Source organism: Mesoplodon densirostris, chromosome 2, assembly GCF_025265405.1.
Source record: "Mesoplodon densirostris isolate mMesDen1 chromosome 2, mMesDen1 primary haplotype, whole genome shotgun sequence".
NCBI lineage: Eukaryota > Metazoa > Chordata > Mammalia > Artiodactyla > Ziphiidae > Mesoplodon > Mesoplodon densirostris.
In genome coordinates, this window is record NC_082662.1 from 110,754,188 (window position 1) to 110,774,412 (window position 20,225).

The following is a 20,225-nucleotide window of genomic DNA, read 5'->3' on the forward strand; positions in this document are numbered from 1 at the left end:
CACCCCAGTGGAGGCCCCAGCCATGTGAGTTAAGCCATCTTGGATCATCCAGCCCTTGTCAAGCTGTCCCAGCCAACATCATGTGGAGTAGAGATGAGCCATTCTACCATGCCCTACCCAAATTTCAGAATCTTAAGTAAATAAAGCATGGTTTTGGTTTTGGTTTTTTCCGGCCATGCCGCACGGCTTGCAGGATCTTAGTTCCCCAACCAGGGACTGAACTTGGGCCCGGCAGTGAAAGCACCAAGTCCTAACCACTGGACCACCAGGGAGTTCCCAGCACAGTTGTTGTTGTGGAGGTTTTTTTGTTTTTTTTGTTTTTTGGGGCTGTGTTGGGTCTTCGCTGCTGCGCGCAGGCTTTCTCCAGTTGCAGCGAGCGGGGGCTACTCTTCGTTGCAGTGTGCGGGCTTCTCATTGCGGTGGCTTCTCATTGCGGAGCAGGGGCTGTAGGCGCGTGGGCTTCAGTAGTCACGGCATGCGGGCTCAGTAGTTGTGGCTCACAAGCTCTAGAGCACAGGCTCAGTGGTTGTGGCGCACGGGCTTAGTTGCTCCGCGGCATGTGAGATCTTCCTGGACCAGGGATCGAACCCATGTCCCCTGCACTGGCAGGCGGATTCTCAACCACTGCACCACCAGGGAAGCCCCACAGTTGTTGTTTTAAACTATTCAGTTTTGAGGAGATTTGTTAGCAATGGATAACTAAACAATAGCAAAACTAGGGATATACTCAAGGTCGTACAATTAGTACTTTGTGAAGATGAATCTCAAACCTGGTTCCTCTGATCAAAGTTCACATCTTTTTCTGAAGGTGACCATTATGATCCTGTTTAATTCATGTACACAAAATGTTCTGCTCCGTAAAATATTCTTACCCCCATTAATGCCCAAAATGCCACACATAGATATTCAATCTTATGACCCCTGTTGAGATGTAAGAACTCCACGATAATTAGTAAGTAAACTTAATTATTCTACTAAAATTTAGTTGAAGATATTTATCAGATTTTTTCTGAGAAAAGGTTTTGATTGGCACCACGAATACTATAAAATGATTGAACTGCCACACATTTTCCAGGTTTTTTCCAATCCCATTCTTTCTTTAATTTGGGAACCTTTTCTCTGTAGGGATTTTCAGTGAGTGGCGAAAAGGGAAGCGTACCATTACAGTAAACTCTTGATTTTTGCTGTATGAATACTAAATTCTATGAAATATCTGAAAAAGGTTAAAATTCTAGGTTGATATTCCCCAGTTTGAGTCACCTCTTTATATGCTAAGGGAGTACAAACCAGTTTTAACATTAGTCAAAGTAAAACAAAATTGGGAGAGTAAGTCTCCTAGAAATAAACCTATATTGCAATATCAAATAGAAATGATTTAGAGATTTTGCACTCTAAGAATTATTGCATCATTGCATTTCTCCAGTAGCACAGATAATAGCTACCTTAAAAGAAATGTGTAACCTTGATAACAAGGTAACTTTCAAAAAATAACTTGAAACTTCTAGTTAAACATGGAGAATTTAATATAGTATATACTTACCTCCATTCCTTCCCAAACCTACTAAAATGACTTTGAAGGAATAAACCTAAACCCAAAAGGACAAAGAGACTAAACAAGGAGAAGACAGTTGATGAGAGAGCTCAACAAAATTATGGAATCTGTAAAGCTGATGAACCATGTAGTTCAGAAATGCTTTCTCCTCACTTCTGATGTTTTCCTTCTTGAAAAAAAGAGCTCAGTTAGTACAGCTGGGCCTCTCCCAGTCCTTTGTTCATCCACCCTAAGTGGAGTATTCCACTTCCCTCCATCCTCTGTGCTCCTGGGAGAGAGAGCCTGTTCATCACACATTCTGCTGTGCTCCTCCACACTGAGGTCTGCCCCAATCCAGGCTGCCTGATTCTGGGGTACAGTTAGCAGGCCCACTGACTCTCAAACTAAGCTGCATCCTCCAATCTGGCCTCCAACAGTAATAAAGGAGATATGTTGACCTCCATATTTACTTTTTGCTTTATTTCCCAACTTGTTCAGGATGCTTGCACAAGGAAGGAATGATATTATTGGGACCCCCTCAGAGACCCCATTAGACTAGAGGTAATTGTCTTAGCAGAGAGGAGAAAGTTGAAACCTTACTGCCTGCAGGAGATTGAGAGACAAACTGATTTACACTGTAGAACCCCACAAAGATTTTGAATTTGGAAACACTAAGAACCCTTGAAGGTGAGGGTGAGCATAGGGCTAAAACAGAAGAAACAGGGCTTCCCTGGTGGCGCAGTGGTTAAGAATCCGCCTGCCAATGCAGGGAACACAGGATCAAGCCCTGGTCCGGGAAGATCCCACATGCCGCAGAGCAACTAAGCCCACGCGCCACAGCTACTGAACCTGCGTTCTAAAGCCCGTGAGCCACAACTACTGAGCCCGCATGCCACAACTACTGAAGCCCGCACGCCTAGATCCCGTGCTCCACAACAAGAGAAGCCACTGCAATGAGAGGCCCGCACACCACAACGAAGAGTAGCCCCCGCTCACTGTAACTAGAGAAAGCCCACGCGCAGCAACGAAGACCCAACGCAGCCAAAAATAAATAAATAAATAAATAGTACACACCCCAAATTAAAACCAAAATGAAATATCACTACACACCTATTAGATTGGCTCCTTTTTTTTCAACTGACTGTATCAAGTGCTGGAGCAACTGGAGCTCTCAAACACTGCTGGTGGGAATAAAAACATATGAAGAACAGTTTGGCAGTTTTCACAAAGTTAAACATACACTTACCACACAACCCAGCACTAGGTATTTAGTTAAGAACAATAAAAACATATGTCCACTCAAAAACCTGTACTTGAATGTTTATAGTGGTTTTACTTGTGGTTGCTGAAAACTAAAAACAGCCCACATATTCTTCAACTAGTGAATGGATAAACCAACTGTGTACAACTGTATAACGGAAAAACTCAGCAGTAAAATGAAGCAAACTCCTGATACGCAACAACATGAATGAATGCTGAGTGAAAAAAACCTGACTCAAAAGGCTACATGCTGTATAATTTAATGCATAAGACATTCTGGAAAAGGCCAACTTATAGGGTCAGAAACAGATCAGGAATTATGTCCGGGACAGGGTGATGTCCTGATTATGATGGTGGTTACATGGCTTTATGCATTTGTCAAAACTCATAGAACTCTACACTAAAAATGGTGGGGCTTCCTTGGTGGCGCAGTGGTTGAGAGTCCGCCTGCCAATGCAGGGGGCACGGGTTCGTGCCCCGGTCCGGGAGGATCCCACATGCTGCGGAGCGGCTGGGCCCGTGAGGTATGGCCACTGAGCCTGCGCGTCCGGAGCCTGTGCTCCGCAAAGGGAGAGGCCACAACAGTGAGAGGCCCGCGTACCGGGGAAAAAAAAGGGTGAATTTTACTCCATGTAAATTATACCTCCAGAAACGTGAGTTTAACAAAAGGAATGAGTTTGAAATTTTTCATAATAAAGAGTTGTTGTTTTTTTAAGTATACACCCTCTTTCAATTCTACTTCTAGGAAAGAGTTGGACAAATGTGTAAATATATATGAACAAGAATATTCTGATTGAAGTATTGTTTGTCATAGGTAAAAATTTTTTAAAAAACAAAAAACAAAAAAAACCCTACCAGTCCAAAGGCAGAGGATTAGTTAAACACATTGGGTTTCTACTATACAATACTATGCAGTTTAAATTGCTGACAGGGATATATATTTATTGACACAGAAGAATGTTCACAAAATAGTGTCAAGAAAAAAGGTTATAGGCCCATTATGTGTATAGCTTGGTCCTATTTTTGTAAAAAAAATAATATTTATACACACAAAATATATGCATTTAGATATAGCATCATAGAAAAAAGATTGTAAGTTAGCAGAATGGTAACAGTGGTTATCTCTAATTCGGAGAATTTTGAGTGATGTTATTTTTCTTTTTTACTTTTTGGAATCTTCTCTTTTCCTTAAAATAATCAGGTATTATTTGTATATTGTAAAGTAATAATTAAGAGGAAAAGTGACAAGCCATTGCTAAGATCTGATATTCTCTACCATTCTGGAGCCAACTCCAACATTACCTTTTTATTTTTTAAAAAAGGAACAAAAAGAAATTCTTGCCAATGTGCATGGATTTGTAACCAGCCAGTGATGGTGCTATTTAAATAAAATATATGTAATACATGAAACAATAAGCATGTTTGATGGTAGAAAAATGGGGAGAATGCAGGATCTATGAGCTCATAAATAGCTGCATTTCACTTTTGCAGGTATTGCCTTAGAAATGACTTGAACCTTTAAAAAAAAAAAGGTTTGTTGGTTTTGTATTTGTATTTCCTCCTCAAAGCAATGACTCCCCATCAGCTACAGGGAATTAACTGAGGCAGAAGCAGCCAGAGTCAAAAATGTCATCTGTTTCCTTTAAAGGTTTTTGGTTTTGTTTTTAAAGTATCTTACATTTTGAGTGGTGGGTCTGTCAGAGCCTGCTGCTTTGTCCTAGTAATATTTCTACATGACCCCAGCCAAGCCACTTTACCTTTCAAGACTCATGCTCTTTTTTTAAAAAAAGTATAGATATTTTGAAGCAAATAAAATGTCGATGAAAGCACAGCAAGCTCTTTTCCTTTAAGGTTTCAAAGAAAACCCAAATCATTTGTCACAATCTGATCTGAGAACAGACTTCTTATTTGGGGGATGATTAAACCAGTAATAAGCTAACATCGTCACAAGATTTTGCTATATTATCATCTGATTCCCATTCCTATAGCAATTCAGACATAACAATTCTTTAAAAAACAAAGAAAAAGATATCTTTAACTAGAATCTTCTCACTATTGAAGGGAAGTGGCATAAGTGTTACTGTCTTTTGCTTGGGTTGGAACACAATCTTCATTTGAGTTAGACGAACGGTAGAGAATAAAAAGAAAAGGGAGAAGTCAGGCAGAATGAGATGGCCACCAGAGCAGATGGAACAAATTATTGTAATTCCAGGGCACCATGATATCCTTCCTTGCAGAGGAAGCAGTTTATTAAATATATTAAGGAGAATCCTGCTTTAACATAACATATCCTTTGGTGTCATCTAAGAGACAGTGAAGCATGGGTCTGCCTGCTGTGGAGTGTACTTTTTATGTTCTCATATATAACTATAGGCCCTGGTTATGCACCCATCCTGTGGAAAGGTTGTTGACATCAGCTAAAGAAAATCTCACTGCTAATTGTCCACCCCCCTTGGTTCACATAACACTTTGTTCTACCACTATTTAGAACTTCTCACTGTTGTATTCTAGTAATTGGGTAAGGTATCTGCATCTCCTAAAGAGATTGTGAAGTTCTTGAGGGCTGGGGTTATGTCATTAATTTTTTATTTCTAGGGCCTGCCATGTTGCCTAGCACCTAGAAGTACTCAATATATGTTTGTAAACTAGTGAAAGTATTGTTGCTAACCTTTGCAAAAGGGACTGCAAGAACAATTCCAGATGGCTGGAATCTCTACAAAGAATGGCAAATTCCTGGGAATTCCCTGGCAGTCCAGTGGTTAGGTCTTGGTGCTTTCACTGCCGTGGCCTAGGTTCAATCCCTCGCTGGGGAACTAAGATCAAGCCAGGCCGTGTGGCAAAAAGAAAAAAAAAAAAGCAAACTCCTTACCACCTCTGCTGCTCCAATAGGTGTAGGGCACTGATTCTCGAGTGTGGGCCCTCAGACCAGCACCATCTAACGGGTCACCTGGGGACCTATTAGAAATGCAAATCTCTGGGCCGTTCTCACCTTCAGAGAAGGACCACATTCTGCCTATGGAATGTGTCTCTCTGCTTTCACTTTACTATGGCTCTCTCTTGAATTCTTTCCTGAGTGAAGCCAAGGACCCTCACTTGGCAGTCTGTCCCAGGAACTTGCCCAAGACCTTGGACATGACCATCCTCTTGTGCCCCATTTTCCTCCAACCTCTTTACAAAGCGTTATTAATAAATCTACTTTTTACCTATCAAAAAATGCAAATCTCTGGACATACCCCAAACCTACAGAATCAGAAACCTTGGGGCAGAGGCCCAGAAATCCGTATTTTAACAAGCTTTCCAGGTGATTCTGATGTACAATGACGTTTGAAAACCGAAAAGAGAAAGTTCAATGATGCCTATATCCTTTTTCTGGTTTAGCTTAGCAGCTCTATGACTAGCCATGGGAGAATCCATAAATCCCTCAAAACTCAGTCTTTATAGGGTATAACAAGGGAGTTGAAAGGATGCCTGAGGACCCTCCTGGCCTAAAATTCTGGGAAAAGGCAGAAAGAAAGTAAATAAATATTCCAGTGACTAGACTCATTCATTCAATCAGCAAATATTTATGTACCAGGCAGTGTTCTGAGCATGGAATCAATGCATGACACAAAGTTACTCCTTTTTAATTAAAGTTGAAACATTTCAGACCACAAACTGTGACCTGTCTTCTGTCTACAAGATTCTCATACTGCATCTGTCATGTGATGTGAACTGGAAAACCGAGAAAATGATCCAGAGTTCTGACCAGCCCCTCCCCCAAATTACTTTGACTTTAATTCTTGAAAGCTTTTGTGTTTGCTTAAGGGCCTTCAGTACCAGTGTGTCAGAAGACAAGAGTGTGATAATAAATGTGATTATCAAAATAGACTATCTCTGGGTCTATGTTACTCAGGGCGCAAAGTTGCTTGCCCTTTTAGGGAACTGAATCCATCTAATTCTGTCTCCTCATCGATTCTCTCTTCTAGGCAATTAGTCACCACCTGTACTGTTTGAGCAAATTCCTGTGTTGACCATTCCTCTTTCCTTTGGATCTGCCTCCCTCCCCCACTGAACTCTCATATTCCCCACCACACAAACTCAGAGCACTTAGTGGGTTACTGCAAGGTGTTTTAGACTATTTACCATATTTAGTAAGTTTAAATATCCTTTTAAGAAAGGACCCTTTAAGGGACTTCCCTGGTGGCGCAGTGGTTAAGAATCAGCCTGCCAATGCAGGGCACACGAGTTCAAGCCCTGGTTCGGGAAGATCCCACATGGGAAGATCCCACATACCGCGGGGCAACTAAGTCCGTGCACCACAATTTCTGAGCCTGCGCTCTAGAGCCCGTGAGCCACAACTGCTGAAGCCCTCAAGACACAACAACTGAGCTTGCGTGCCACAACTACTGAAGCCCACGTGCCTAGAGCCCGTGCTCTGCAACAAGCCACCGCAATGAGAAGCCCATGCACTGCAATGAAGAGTAGCCCACACTCGCCGCAGCTAGAGGAAGACCCAACGCAGCCAAAAATAAATAAATAAATAAATTTATTAAAAAGAAGAAAAAGGACCTCTTAAGAAAAAACAAACCCTTGGGACTTACCTGGTGGTCCAGTGCTTAAAACTCCACGCTCCCAATGCAGGGGGGCCAGGCTCGATCCCCGGTCAGGGAACTAGATCTCACATGCATGCCACAACAAAGATCCCACGTGCCGTGACTAAGACCCAGCACAGCCAAATAAATAAATAAATAAAACAAGGCAAGAAAAATCAAACCCAAAAGTCACCACACTTGGATACCTTTGACTCTCTGACTGGTTCACATGTCACTGCATTTGGAAGGACAGGAGATGGCGCCAGAAGGCAGAAGAACTTGGTTTTAGTAGGGTTTTAGCCAACCCCAGAGTGAGCAAAGGGCTAGAGAGGGAGAAGTAGGAATTAAAACAAAGGCGTCAGAGTTTGAGTAGCAACTGTGGGGGGCTTTACTTTTTTTTTTAACATGTAGGGGTCCTCCTGACACTACTCCAAATCAGCCTGGTGACAACAGAAATATCCACAGTAAAGCCAAAGGTAAAAATAAAGGCAACTCCAATAAAAATTTTAAAAAGTAAATAAATAAAGGCAAGTCCCTGGAGTTTGCCTCCTTTCCCCCCTCTCCTAGATACCAGGGCCTTTGTCCCTTTGGGAAGCATGAGGGCCTGGAGGGGCTGCTCACTCAGAAGTGGGAAGGTGCTGATTTGGGGCTAAGACATCTTTGTGAAACATTATTCAGTTGTGTAGTCAAAATCCCAAAGCCCACCAGTAGTGAAACACTTCCCAGAAGGAATCACACGCAAAACATTTTGAACTGAAACTTTAAAAATTGAAAAATTCATAGACAACCAGGAGGTGGCGCCTGGTAAGACACATTACCTACCTTGGGAGGCTGCATCGCAGCCCCAGACACTCCAGGGGAACTCTGTCCGGGCAGAGGTCATTCTGTCCGGGCCTCTTCTTTCCTACCTTGCAAAAGATGTCTCTGCTTTCTTCCTTTTTTCTGTTCCTCTGTGTTAACTGTCCTGATTCCCAGGAAGTCTAATTTACACTTTAAGCCTTTTCTTCTTCTTAGATGGGATGAGTGGGGCTTTGGGGGAACTTCAAAACATAAAACTTATCTGTAAGGGAAAAGCAATTCAGAGGGTGATGAAAGAATTAAAAAGGAAATGACATCTACAAAACGGCTTTGCTTTGCAGATCAATCACAGTGGACAGAAAAGCATGGTAGGCTCCTGCCTCTGCAGGGGCTGATGATCTAGCATACGCATTATTCCGTTCACTTGGCTTTTATCCTGCACCCTTATTTAGCTTCCGCTCCCTTTGTTTTGGCTATTTATTGCTACTTGGCAGAAGCAAGGAGGGCAGAAGGAGCTCAAACGGGTGCATCCTTCTGGCTGTGACTCCGGTGAAGGGTATGGAGGAAAAAGAGGTTTCGAAGTCTGGCCTGAAGTTATCTTTGGGTTTCACATTCTGTAATGAGGGATTTAGGATGTACATTCCAATCGGGATTTCCAGTCCCGTGGGGGAACAAGCACCAGCCCACATTCCTGAGACTCAGCAGCCTCTATGCTCCACTTGCCCAGTTCTCTGGTGGCAGGTTTCACTCAGTCCCAAAAGTCCTGCCTCAGCCCTTTGTTGGGCAGGAGGGAAGACCCTGGGCCCCTCTTCCACTCCAACGGGATCACATGGTCTCTCTCTGCTCCCTCCCCTCTCTTTCCCTGGAGTCCGCCTTTTTTCTGATGGCGGTAGTGATTGTTTCTGAGGTCACCCCATCTCTCCTCCTGCCCTGGCCACCGTGCCAGGGGTCAGTGTCCTCTTTGGTGACAAAAGCCGCCCTAGATCTGGGCTCCCTGGGGAGGGAGATGGCTGGGCCTGACAGTTGGAGCCGCTGTCTTTCCAGGGTGTTGCTGCAGCCCCGCCCCCCGCTGGGCACACAAATGGGCTTTATTCAGCAAACAAAACCACCCCCCTCCCAGGCCACACAGGCACGTGGACCCAGCCTCACCGTGGGAAGCGGGTGGTGACAGGCGCAGGAGAAAGAGATTGCTCCAAACAAATTCTCTTTGCCTCACTTCTCTTCCTTACTTTCCACACCCCACGTTCTGGTCCTTGACTTCCTCCCCTCCACCCGCACCCTGAGTCTCCCAGCTCCCTCTCCTTTACCTCTCTCCTAACTCTGCACTCTTCTTATTCCAGGGCGCTCACATTCTGCAGGGCGTGGGGAACGTGTCCTCCCACCATCTGAGGAGAAGCCAGATGGGGAATAAGAACCCCTGAGGGAGCTGGATGGGACCCCAAAGGATCGGACCCCCAAACCCTCCATTCCTGCCCCCGCCCATTCCAGGGGACACCCTTCTCAACAGTGTCTGTGTAAATAGCAGAGGAAGGAAGAGCTCACCCCAGCTGGGCTCCTGAGCCAGGGCCAGGGTTCCTGTGAAAATCGCTGCCCTTCGCTCTGAGCAAGGCCATCCTGCATGCTTAACCGGCTATTTAAGGAGCTGTTCGCCAGCGACCCAGACAGTCCCCACTCCCCACGTACACCCGTCCAGGGCCATCTTAAAAGAGGGAGGCAATTGTGCAGTAGCTGGCCGGCAAGTGGAGTGAAGACTGCAGAGGGAGATAAAAAAAAGAGAGGGCAGAAAGAGAGGCAGAGAGAGATTTATCCTGGGGACCCAGAAACTCAAGGTACCCCACTGAAAACTAAATCCCCTGGAAGCCCGAAGAGACACAAAGAAAGCAAGAGAAAAAGATAAATACACTCAACTCCAGGAAACTTCTCTTCTCTCTCCCCCAGCCCTCCGCCTCTCTCTCTCCCCTCCTCTCTTCCCCCCTCTCCCTGCCCTAGTCCTCTAGTCCCCAAACTCCCAGTACCTTGTGTTCCTTCCAGGGATACCATGTTGTTCTTCACCCTCCTGCTAGAGGTGATTTGGACCCTGGCTGCCAACGGGGGTAGGTACATCTGGATGTCTGTGTGTGTGTCTGTGTGTGCTGATGTACACATGTTGCCGTGCATGCTTAATGGAGGAGGAGGAGTGTAAGAGGAAGCCTAGGGCTAGAATAATAGGCTCAGGGATGCAGGGAAAAAGACAGGACTGGGGAGGAGACCACTTTCCTTCTTTTCCCTTTGCCATTCCAGCCTTGCTGTTTGTGGGGATGGGGGCAAACTAGCCTGGGTCAGGATGTGTACACACTGCGGGAGTCACTTTGCAGGCTACAAAGTCTCTCCGGAGCTCTTTCCCCTACTGCCCTGGTCCCAGGCAACCCTCTTGGTCTTCTTTATTTACAAACTCATCCAATTAGGGAGCCAAAGAGGCCTGGAGTGCAAGGATAGAGGACTGATGGGGTGGGGGGGATACTCCTGCATCCTGCCAAACTCACACCCTGATCCCTATGAACCTCATGGCCAAAGTCCCCTCTCGGTTCTATGGGGCGACTAATTTCCCGGTTTTTCCTGAAAGCTGTAGCAATAGCAGTCAACACTGTTGGGCCCTTTACAATTTACACAGGACTTTCAGGAACTCCCAGGAGAGGAGGAAGGGCTCTTGGGGGGAACAGGCCGAGGTGCTCCAGGAATGTCCCCAGAACCCCTACCCCTCATTTTTGTGATCCCTGTGCCTAGCACATAGCAGGTGTGTAATTAAAATTTGTTGGAAGAACAGGATGAGGGGGGTATCTAGAGTGCAGAAGGGGAACACAAAGAAGATGATGGGGAGGGGCACCCAGCCAAGGAGAGTTGTAAATTGCACCTGAGGAGAAAGGAACAAATTGGGAAAAAGGAGAAAGAGATGTAAAACTACTGTGTTGAGGATTTGGTGGGAGGGGAAGGGCAAGGCTCTCAGCCTGCCCAGAACCAGGGAATTCGAGTTGTTGAAGTGTCCCACCGAGCTGGTGAGTGAGAGGCTGCCTCCAGCCCTCCCTTGCGCTGCTTTTCAGAATTGTCTGAACGAAGGGATGGGCCAGCAGAAGAGCCCAACGAGGAGATCAAGGATATCTTAGAAGTCTGAGGGATTTATTTAAGGGAATAAGAGAGAGAGAGAGAGAGAGAGAGAGAGAGGAAGTTAGAATTTTTCTCCAAAGTTTCTAGCAATTTGAATAATGCAGAGACAACCTGCAGGAAGGCCTCCCTTTCCCCTTGAAGCAGTTTGGCCCTGGGTGAGAGCTGGGCCAGCAAACCCCCGACCTTTTAGCTGGAGACAGGACTGCACGAGAGCCTGGCATGTGACCCAGCTGGCAGTGCTCTTTTCCACACACAACGCTTGACTTTCATCCTGTCCCTGCTGGCCTGGCGGCCTGTGCCCATCCACTACCCTCAACGTGGAGCGGACCCTGCCCGATTCCCACCTTCCCCAGCCATCTGGGAATCTAGGGAGCAGAGGTTCCTGGTGATGGAAAAGTTTCCTTTATTAGAGTTCCTGGGACCAGAGGAGGCGCTTAAATGTTAATTTACAGCTCAGTGCCTTCTTTCCTGCAATGCCTCCAAGCAAAGGAATAATGACTCTCTCCCCTCAGCAGCACTGCCCGCCCACGCTGAACTTCTTGCCCCTCTCTTTGTTCCAGTCCCTCTCCTCCAAACCCTACACCGTCACCTCAGCCCCATCTTCTAAGGGTTAGATTGGCTTGGCAGAGGCTGTAGAAAAATGAGGGTTGGGTATTTTGCACATTTGGATCCAGGTTAATTTTAGTCTCCTGGCTTTATCTCTTTTCATTTCTCCTCCCCCTTTACTCAGCAAGCACAAACACAGCCTGGCTGGTGATTTTAAATAGGCCCCCCCCTCGACCTTTCCACCGAGGTGTCCAGTTTCAGGGCTTCCTTTGGGAAGTGCTAGAGCAGAGGGAGGAGAAAGGGGGGCGGGGTGGAGGAGGGCCCTGCCCCAGGCTGCGCTGGCTGTAACTCAAATTACTCTGCCTTGCAGGTCAACACTGGACATATGACGGTGAGAGCAGAAGCCAAGGCCTACCGACACCCCTTCCCCACTGGGACCTCTTCACCTGGCGGGAAGACTTAGCCACGTGGGTGGGGAGGTTTCCTCCAGCTTCTCACCCTAGCTCCTTCCTTCCCCGACTCCCCATGCCCCAGCTTTCACATATATGATTCCTAGACCCTGTTCTAACAATCAAATCCCACACCCCCTGATTCAGCAGAAAAGCCAGTTATGTCCTCAGTCAATCTGTGCGGGAGTGAGGGAGCTGGAGTGGAAAGGAAACTGGGTGGGGAAAGGCGCCATAAGCTTAGCTGCCAATTCTCCTCCTGGCTCTCTTTCTATCCTGATGGATCCTACCCCCACCTGAATCTGGAATTGGGACACAGCTTGAGGTCAGGGGTGAGGAAGAGGTCGGCAGGACAGTTTGTGACCCTGGCAGAGGTGGAACCTGATTCCTTTGCGTTTCTGATTAATAACTTAAACCGAATTCCAGAGTCAATGCAAGGTCCAGTGCGAAAGCAAGAAGTGAATGATGGAAAGTCAGCAGATCTGAATCTTAAGGCCACATGATAGGGGGGTCCCTAGGAGACCCTACCTCTCTAGGACCATTTCATTTCCCCCGTTTTCCTGCTCCTACTCAAATCCCACCTTTCTGGGTATGCGGGCTTTCTATCCATCCCCTCTTCCTCTCATTTAGCTTTCTTGTCTTCCAACAAGAGGACAAGTAAGTAAAAGCAACTGCTCCCCATGCATCAGGAGAGCTGGGGAATCATCACTGCCTCTGCGCAGGTGAAGGGACTGCAGCAGCAAGTCCAGCAGGGGCTCCTTGCTCACCCAGCCCCGCACAACTGGGGGCTTCATCTGGGGTGGAGAGAAGTGCATTTCTGCCTCCACACGGGTATAGCTTGGTGAAGGGTTGCTGAAGGGTGATTAGGGGCTGGAGGACAGGACAGATGTCTGTGGTAACCCCCACCAGGTCCACATGGTCAAGACCACTGGCCAGCCTCTTACCCTGAGTGTGGAAGCAATGCCCAGTCCCCCATCAACATTCAGACAGACAGTGTGACTTTTGACCCTGAGTTGCTACCTCTGCAGCCCCATGGATATGAACAGCCTGGCACCGAGCCTTTGGACCTGCACAATAATGGCCACACAGGTAAAAAGACCAGGCCTCCAAGGAGATATAAGCTCCAGTTCCAACCCTAGGAGTCAGAAGTGAAGAAGCATTCTCCTAACTTCTAAATTCTCAGAAGGTTTCATCTATAAATTTGGAGACATGAGAATGGGGATCAGGCTCCTGTAGCCAAAGGTGGGAACTGAAGGTGTATGATCAAGCTTTATGGGTGGGTTAGCATCATAGCATTGACTTGATCTTTACTTGAAAAGCAGCGGCTAGGACTTCCAGCCAGTGGTCCAGGGGTTAAAACTCCGAGCTCCCACTGCAAGGGGGCACGGGTTTGATCCCTGGTCGGGGAACTAAGATCCCACATGCCGCACACAGGGCACGGCCAAAAAGAAGAAGGAAAAGCAGTGGCCTATGGGAAGAAGTGGGTGCTGTGCAGGGAGACAGAAAAGGCTGGCCAAATCTCCCCAAAGTGGTGGCGACCCAGGGGTGGGAACGTATCCACATTCGTCCACCAACCCTAACTCGCTCTCTTTCCCTCACAGTGCAACTCTCTCTGCCCCCTACCCTGTATCTGGAAGGACTTGCCCGAAAATACGTAGCTGCCCAGCTCCACCTGCACTGGGGTCAGAAAGGATCCCCGGGGGGGTCAGAGCACCAGATCAATGGCGAAGCCACAGCTGCAGAGGTACCAGGGAGCAAAGCCTGGATTAGGACACAGTGGTAGGCACTGTCGGTGCCAGGGGAAAGGAAGGATCTGGAAACTGGGAAAAGTCATACTTGGGGGAAAAGGGCAAGCTTTGTGGGACAGATTTAGGGCATGCTAGAGGTGGTGGTGGTGGCTAGGATAAAAGCTTTTGGGAGGGGGTAGTGGAGAAACATTAAATGATTCAATTCCCTCTCCCCTCCCTCAGCTCCACATCGTACATTATGATTCTGATTCCTACGAAAGCTTAAGTGAGGCTGCTCAGAGGCCTCAGGGCCTGGCTGTCTTGGGCATCCTCATTGAGGTCAGTGGCCCCCAATCCCTCCTTGGTCTCTCTCCACTTTCTCTGCATCCCTCAGTCCTATTTTTCCCATGTCTGTTGCTGGTCGCCCTCCCAAGACAAGTCAGCAACCCATTCTGACTATTTATCCTATACACAGATGTCTTACTCCAAACATGGACTCATCCCAAACTCTCACCCTTTCCTCCCCATACAGGTGGGGGAGACAAAGAATCCAGCTTATGAACACATTCTGAGTCACTTGCATGAAATCAGACATAAAGGTGAGCCCTAAAAAATCGATCGTAAGACAAAGTGACATTAATTAGGCTTCAGGGAAATTTCTCAGAAAGGCCTGAGAGGCCTGGAACAAGGCAGTGAGTTGGGGCCGGAGGTGGGTAGGGTGTTCGCTTCTAGGAGCCCTGTCTAGGTAAGCGAGGGTGCACTGAGAGGGAGATGAGTCCTAGTCTGTTCTTGCCCAGATCAGAAGACCTCGGTGCCTCCCTTCAACCTGAGAGAGTTGTTCCCCCCACTGCTGGCACAGTTCTTCCGTTACAATGGCTCGCTCACCACACCGCCCTGCTACCAGAGTGTGCTCTGGACAGTCTTCAGTCGAAGGGCCCAGATTTCAATGGGACAGGTGAGTGGTGGAGAGGTGAGAGCGCAAAGACATAGCTGTAACCTCAAACGCTTTCCCACACCCGAGAGCGAGTGCCACTTGTCCCTTAATCCCACTCTTCTCCTTCTCAGCTGGAAAAGCTTCAAGAGACACTGTTCTCTACGGAAGAGGAGCCCTCTAAGCTCCTGGTACAGAACTATCGAGCCCCCCAGCCTCTCAATCAGCGAACGGTCTTTGCTTCATTCATCCAAGGTAACTGTACAGGGCTCGGAAAAGGAGACGGGAAACTGGGGGACTCAATGGCAGGAACTAGGGAACCCCTGGGAAGGAAAAGAAGGCTAACAGGGGAAGGGATTTCCAGGACTTGCTTGGACTGGGAACCACGCCCCAACCCCGAGTACTGGCACAGTGTGTTACTCCCAACTGGGGTGGGGATCTAGTCTCACTGACCCAAGTTTTCTTCCCTTACAGTGGGATCCTTGTATACCACAGGTAAGACAGGCCTACCCATGTATTGAGGGGTGGAGTGCAGGGTAGGGTTCTCCTCAGTGAGTTAGGGAAAAGCTCAATATCTATGTCAGTCTTAGGCTGACACCTTCCATCTTTATCTCTCCCAGGTGAAATGCTGAGTCTGGGAGTGGGAATCCTGGTTGGCTGTCTCTGCCTTCTGCTGGCTGTTTATTTCATTGCTAGAAAGATTCGGTGAGGTCCTATTCTCCATTCCTCCAGTCCTTTCTTTGGCATTGAAAAGCATTCGCCTACTCCACCTCTAATCTGTTTCACCTAGGACATTAGCCATTTCCACGAACCATTCTCCCTTTCAGGAAGAAGAGACTAGGAAACCGGAAAAGTGTGGTCTTCACCTCAGCACGAGCCACCGAGGCATAGACTCCTTCCTGGTCACCACAGATGCCTTCCCCTCGCCTATCAGGGAGCTTCTAAAGTGGGGTGCAGGGGACTGGCCAGAAAATACTGTAGGAGTAGGCTGACATCCCTCCTTCCTCCAGACAGCCCCTACACAGAGGTATGGACAGGCTCTCATTCAAGGAAGAACAACAGAACCTTCAGCCTCTCAAAACATGTAGATAAGGACAGCCCTATGTTGACAATGCAGAGGGTAAACTGTGCTTAGTTGTAGGGGAAGCTGGGGATGTGCCCCAAAGTCCCCCACCCCCTCATCTTTATATCCCTGTCCCTAGATATGGTACAAGATCTCCCCTTAGGAAAAAGGGTTGCTGCTGTTATGTTTTTTTCCCTCAATATATTAGGAAATTAAATTTGCCGACCCCGCCTCTGGCCTTACTTTGGGGGCTCTTGAGAATGGGACAGTTCCTTAATGCCTCAGATGGCAGAGGTGGGCAAAGGGTACAGAAAAGGAAGAATGGGTGAGTAATTCCTTTTACCCCAATCCTGGAGAAGGGGAGATCCACTGCTGGAAAATGCTTAACCCAGAGCTTCTGACATGTTAGACCCCCAGCCCAGATTTCTGCCCTTGTATCGAAGCTATGCTTGGAGGGAACCAGAGGTTGCCAGGTTAGGAGGGAGGTTGGAAGAGACATGAGAGGGCAGAAACCTCAATCAACATGTTATCCCCTCCTTTTAAAGCCAAGTTCCCCCACAATTATAAAGTCCTTTTTATTGGTCAAAATCACAATCACCTTGATTAAAAGGATGGGATATGCCATCCTCAGCAGAAAATGATACAGTTTATAGAAAACCTCCCCGCCCCCCCACACCCCCTAATTAAAAACTAGAAAAAAAATCTGCCCTCCTTCCCTGCGATGTCACGGTAGGCTGACTCCCCCAGTGGCACTGCAGCTCTGGAGTGGGCCAGCTCCCCGCAGCACCCTCCAGTTCACCTTGGGGAGAGGAGGGATGCTGGTGGTCAAGGAGGTTGAAACATTAGTTCCAGTAATACCAGTTCCCAAACATGCACTTCCTTCCTTTCCCCCAAAGCCTGGGACCAAGGGGAAAGCTGGATAGATATACGCCCAGCCATAAGGAGCAATTTGAGGAGGGAAAATATAGTCCAAGGAGGTTAGGAGAAGAATTAACACATACTTCTTCCCTCCTCCCACTTCAAAAAAAAAAAAAAGGCAATTTGGGGGTCTTTATCACACCAGAAATGGTTCCCCTCAGACCTGAGAAAAACACTAAGATATCCAGTCTAGGGAGGGGGTACTGGGAAACTCAGAGCTCGTCTACCCTTGAGCCTCCAATTGACTTCATCTCCACAGCAATGGCTAAACTAGGTCCCTTTTCTTGGCAACCTGCACTGTCCAGAACAGGAGATGGAGAAATACAGGGCGAGGAGATCAGGAGGGCACCCCAGGCCCAGGGGTCCCCCCCAAGGTTCCCTCAGTCCTCGGGTGGGATGCGCAGGGCAGAATACACCATCACCCGACTGTCCTCCTGCCGTCGGCCTGCAGAGGGGAATGGGGGTGAGTCTTGGGCAGGGTGAGAGCAGAGCACTGACACATGGGGAGTCCTGGACAACAGGGGGGGGTCCCCAGATGGTGGGGATAAGTGCAGATTCAAACCCACCAGTCACTGACTGGCTGAACCCAGACTGCTCCTGGTAAAGCCTACAGACTAAAGGTCATGAGTGGACAAAGCAAAACCCTGAAGGTGGTGGAATAGACCGACGAGGAGACAGAGAATGGTGGGCAATGGACCCGGGCTAGGGCTGGACTCAGTCACGGGCAGTGGGCAGGCAGGTGGGATCTGTCAGGCGATCAGTCCAGGTAGTCAGTCCTTACACGAGAGACTGCGCTGGATACTTCGGAAGGACCCTCCAGCTGTGATGAAGGCCCAGAGCCCCATGGAAACAGTGACTGCATAGATGGGCAGCAGGCTGGCCTCGTACCAGGGGTTCAGGAATGTCTGGGGATGGGGGAAAGAGTAGAAAAGAGGTTAGATTCTTCCTCTAATCCCCATATTCTCTTTGTGCCTTTGACCCAAATCTCCCCCAGATATCTCACTCGAATCTCCCAGTCCTTCAGAACACCAATACCTTGCGGTTAAGGGCATTTGTGATTTTTCAGCCCCCTCAGAGGTTTCTGCCACTCCTGCTCACCTCAGGCCATCTGTATTAGTTTGACTAATCCATTCAAACTCCTCCCTAGAGCATCCCCAGAGCAGGTTATACAATTGATGCTGAGGTGAGAGATGTCTAAAGACTCACCTTTCTGCCTCCTCCCGAGATAAATTTTTAAATGTTAAGAAGTGAGAATATATTTCCCCTCCATCCCACTCACCATTAAGTTCTTTTCTCTCTAACTCAGGCCCCTGTCCCCAACTCACCAGTCCCGATGTCAGTAGGTGACTCCCAACCACCAGGCCCAAAGCCCAGTACCGTCTCCTCTCACAGGCATCAAAGAACACAACTCCCCAAAAGGTATGGAGCAGGATAATGGCTGCTGTCAGAAAGGCTGCAGGGAGGGAGATGGGGATGAGATACATCCCTCATCTTCTCCCAGCCTCCTGAGATGTTGAGCCAAAGAAGTCTCCCAGGGAAGGCCAATAAATCAAATCAGGGTCAGGGATGAATGGGGCATGGAGGCAAGAAAGAAAGTGGATCTTACCTGAAGTCAAGAAGTAATAGGGTGAGTCTCCATGGATCCCAACCACACCTGGCCCAAGTGCATCGGCCAAAATATTGATAACAGAGAAGACACCACTGATGATACCGAAGGAAAGACCAGAAACTGGGGGGAGGGAGGGTTTCATCAATGTCAAAGATCACTATAGCCTTATTACAAGTGATCCCTCCCCATTCCCAGTCACAGTTCCCCCACACCTACCCTCCCTCCAGACCACCTCTCCTTGGAAGTCAGGTATGAAGAAAAACAAGAAGCCGCTTAGGACATGTGGATGTTTAGAGACTTCCCTGGGAGAGAGGAGTGTCCAACTCCCCCCTCCAGTCCCTCTCCCTTGGCTCACCATAGGCCATCTGGCGGATGGAGATGGGTGATCTTCCGTCCTCACTCAGCGATGCTAACCCCTCATCTGCCTTCCTGGGGTGGGGTGGGTGGGATAGGGGAAACATGAGGGAGAGCAGGAATCGCCTTCCCCTCTAAATCTTCCCTTAGTACCTCCTCGTCCAAACCACCACCCAGGGCTGCCCCACTTATAGTTTAGTCCTCTGCCCTTCTCCCCTCCAGACCACCCCATCTTCTTACTTAAGCAGCTTGTAGTAGGCAAAGCGGAACACCTCCTGTAGAAGGACAGAGACTGCAGCACCAAAAATCAGGAGGCCATACTGGAGTCGGGCATCTGACCGGTCGGTCACATGGACCAAGATGAACCAGACCACAGAGGCCAAGAGCAAGGAGACCAGCCAGAAAAATGCCCTGAGGAAAGACAAAGGCAATCAGACAAGCAAGGGTAGGGGGCAACCAGGGAAATCAAAGACGGGAAGCAACAAAGGCTGCAGCATAAAAAGTGGAAGTTAGACTTCCGGATTGTCCAGGGAGACAGGGAGGAGATAGGATAGGTGTCTCCACCAAGGGAGTTTGTAGGGATCTGAACGCAGGGAAAGGGTAAGAAATCTGATTAAAGAGTCTTCAGAGTGATGAGAGCCAGAGTGTAGGAGGACAGGAGGGCGAGGTATCCATTCCTGGATACTCCCTTAGGGCCGGCCGAGGTCAGCACAGCCCCCTTCCAAGTCTTCGCCTTGGGCCTCCTCGGACGTCGCAGGAGGAGTACAGGAGAAATCTGTGCGATCTCTGGAAGACGGAAACCAACTGCGGGAAAGGGCGAATCACCCAGATCCCTGACTCGACCCTCTCCAATCTTCACCTCCGACTTGTCTCCCCCTCTCAGGCTCCCAGGCTCGCCCCAGTTCCTCCAGCCCCTTTAGGATCTTTCTCTTCGGCGTCCTCCCGCGTCTCCCCAACCCCTTAACTCACCCGGCGACCAAGATGATGACGCGAAGCGGGTCTCCTGCCACAGTGATCAAGAAAAGCGCAAAGGCCGGGCCGAAAGCGACGAAAGTGCATCCGAAAAACACTGCGGCCCCCATGGCTGGGCAGCTGGGGGCGAGGTGGGGGCCCGGCCAAGAGAGGCGAAGGGATGAAGCACGCCAGCCAGGGAGTCCGCGTGGGGTGGCGACGCGACCCCGTGAGGGGCGCGGTGCAATGTCACCCCGGACCCCCGGGAAGGCGGGGACACCGAAACCCCAGATACAGGTCGGCGCGACTTCCTCTACGGTAGCCGAGGAGGGGACAAACCCCTGCCGCGGCCCCATGGCCACCTCCCATCTAATCCCCA

General features: G+C 48.4%; 2 protein-coding genes across 2 annotated transcripts; one reads left to right on the forward strand and one right to left on the reverse strand.

The window, feature by feature from the left end:
• The first annotated feature begins 8,669 nt into the window (after positions 1 to 8,669).
• CA14 (carbonic anhydrase 14) lies at positions 8,670 to 15,842 on the forward strand. Its single transcript, XM_060087123.1, has 12 exons — positions 8,670 to 8,716; positions 10,192 to 10,253; positions 12,218 to 12,238; positions 13,203 to 13,382; positions 13,895 to 14,037; positions 14,264 to 14,359; positions 14,553 to 14,619; positions 14,818 to 14,975; positions 15,086 to 15,206; positions 15,426 to 15,446; positions 15,572 to 15,656; positions 15,779 to 15,842. Exons 2-12 carry the CDS (start codon positions 10,199 to 10,201, stop codon positions 15,840 to 15,842), a joined length of 1,011 nt encoding a protein of 336 aa, XP_059943106.1. The 5' UTR covers positions 8,670 to 8,716; positions 10,192 to 10,198.
• A 733-nt stretch (positions 15,843 to 16,575) lies between these two features.
• APH1A (aph-1 homolog A, gamma-secretase subunit) lies at positions 16,576 to 20,202 on the reverse strand. The gene is made up of 7 exons (XM_060090464.1): positions 19,865 to 20,202; positions 19,136 to 19,306; positions 18,897 to 18,970; positions 18,539 to 18,661; positions 18,258 to 18,385; positions 17,714 to 17,837; positions 16,576 to 17,377 (listed from the first exon to the last, which is right to left on the reverse strand). Exons 1-7 carry the CDS (start codon positions 20,200 to 20,202, stop codon positions 17,313 to 17,315), a joined length of 1,023 nt encoding a protein of 340 aa, XP_059946447.1. The 3' UTR covers positions 16,576 to 17,312.
• Between the last annotated feature and the right edge of the window lie 23 nt (positions 20,203 to 20,225).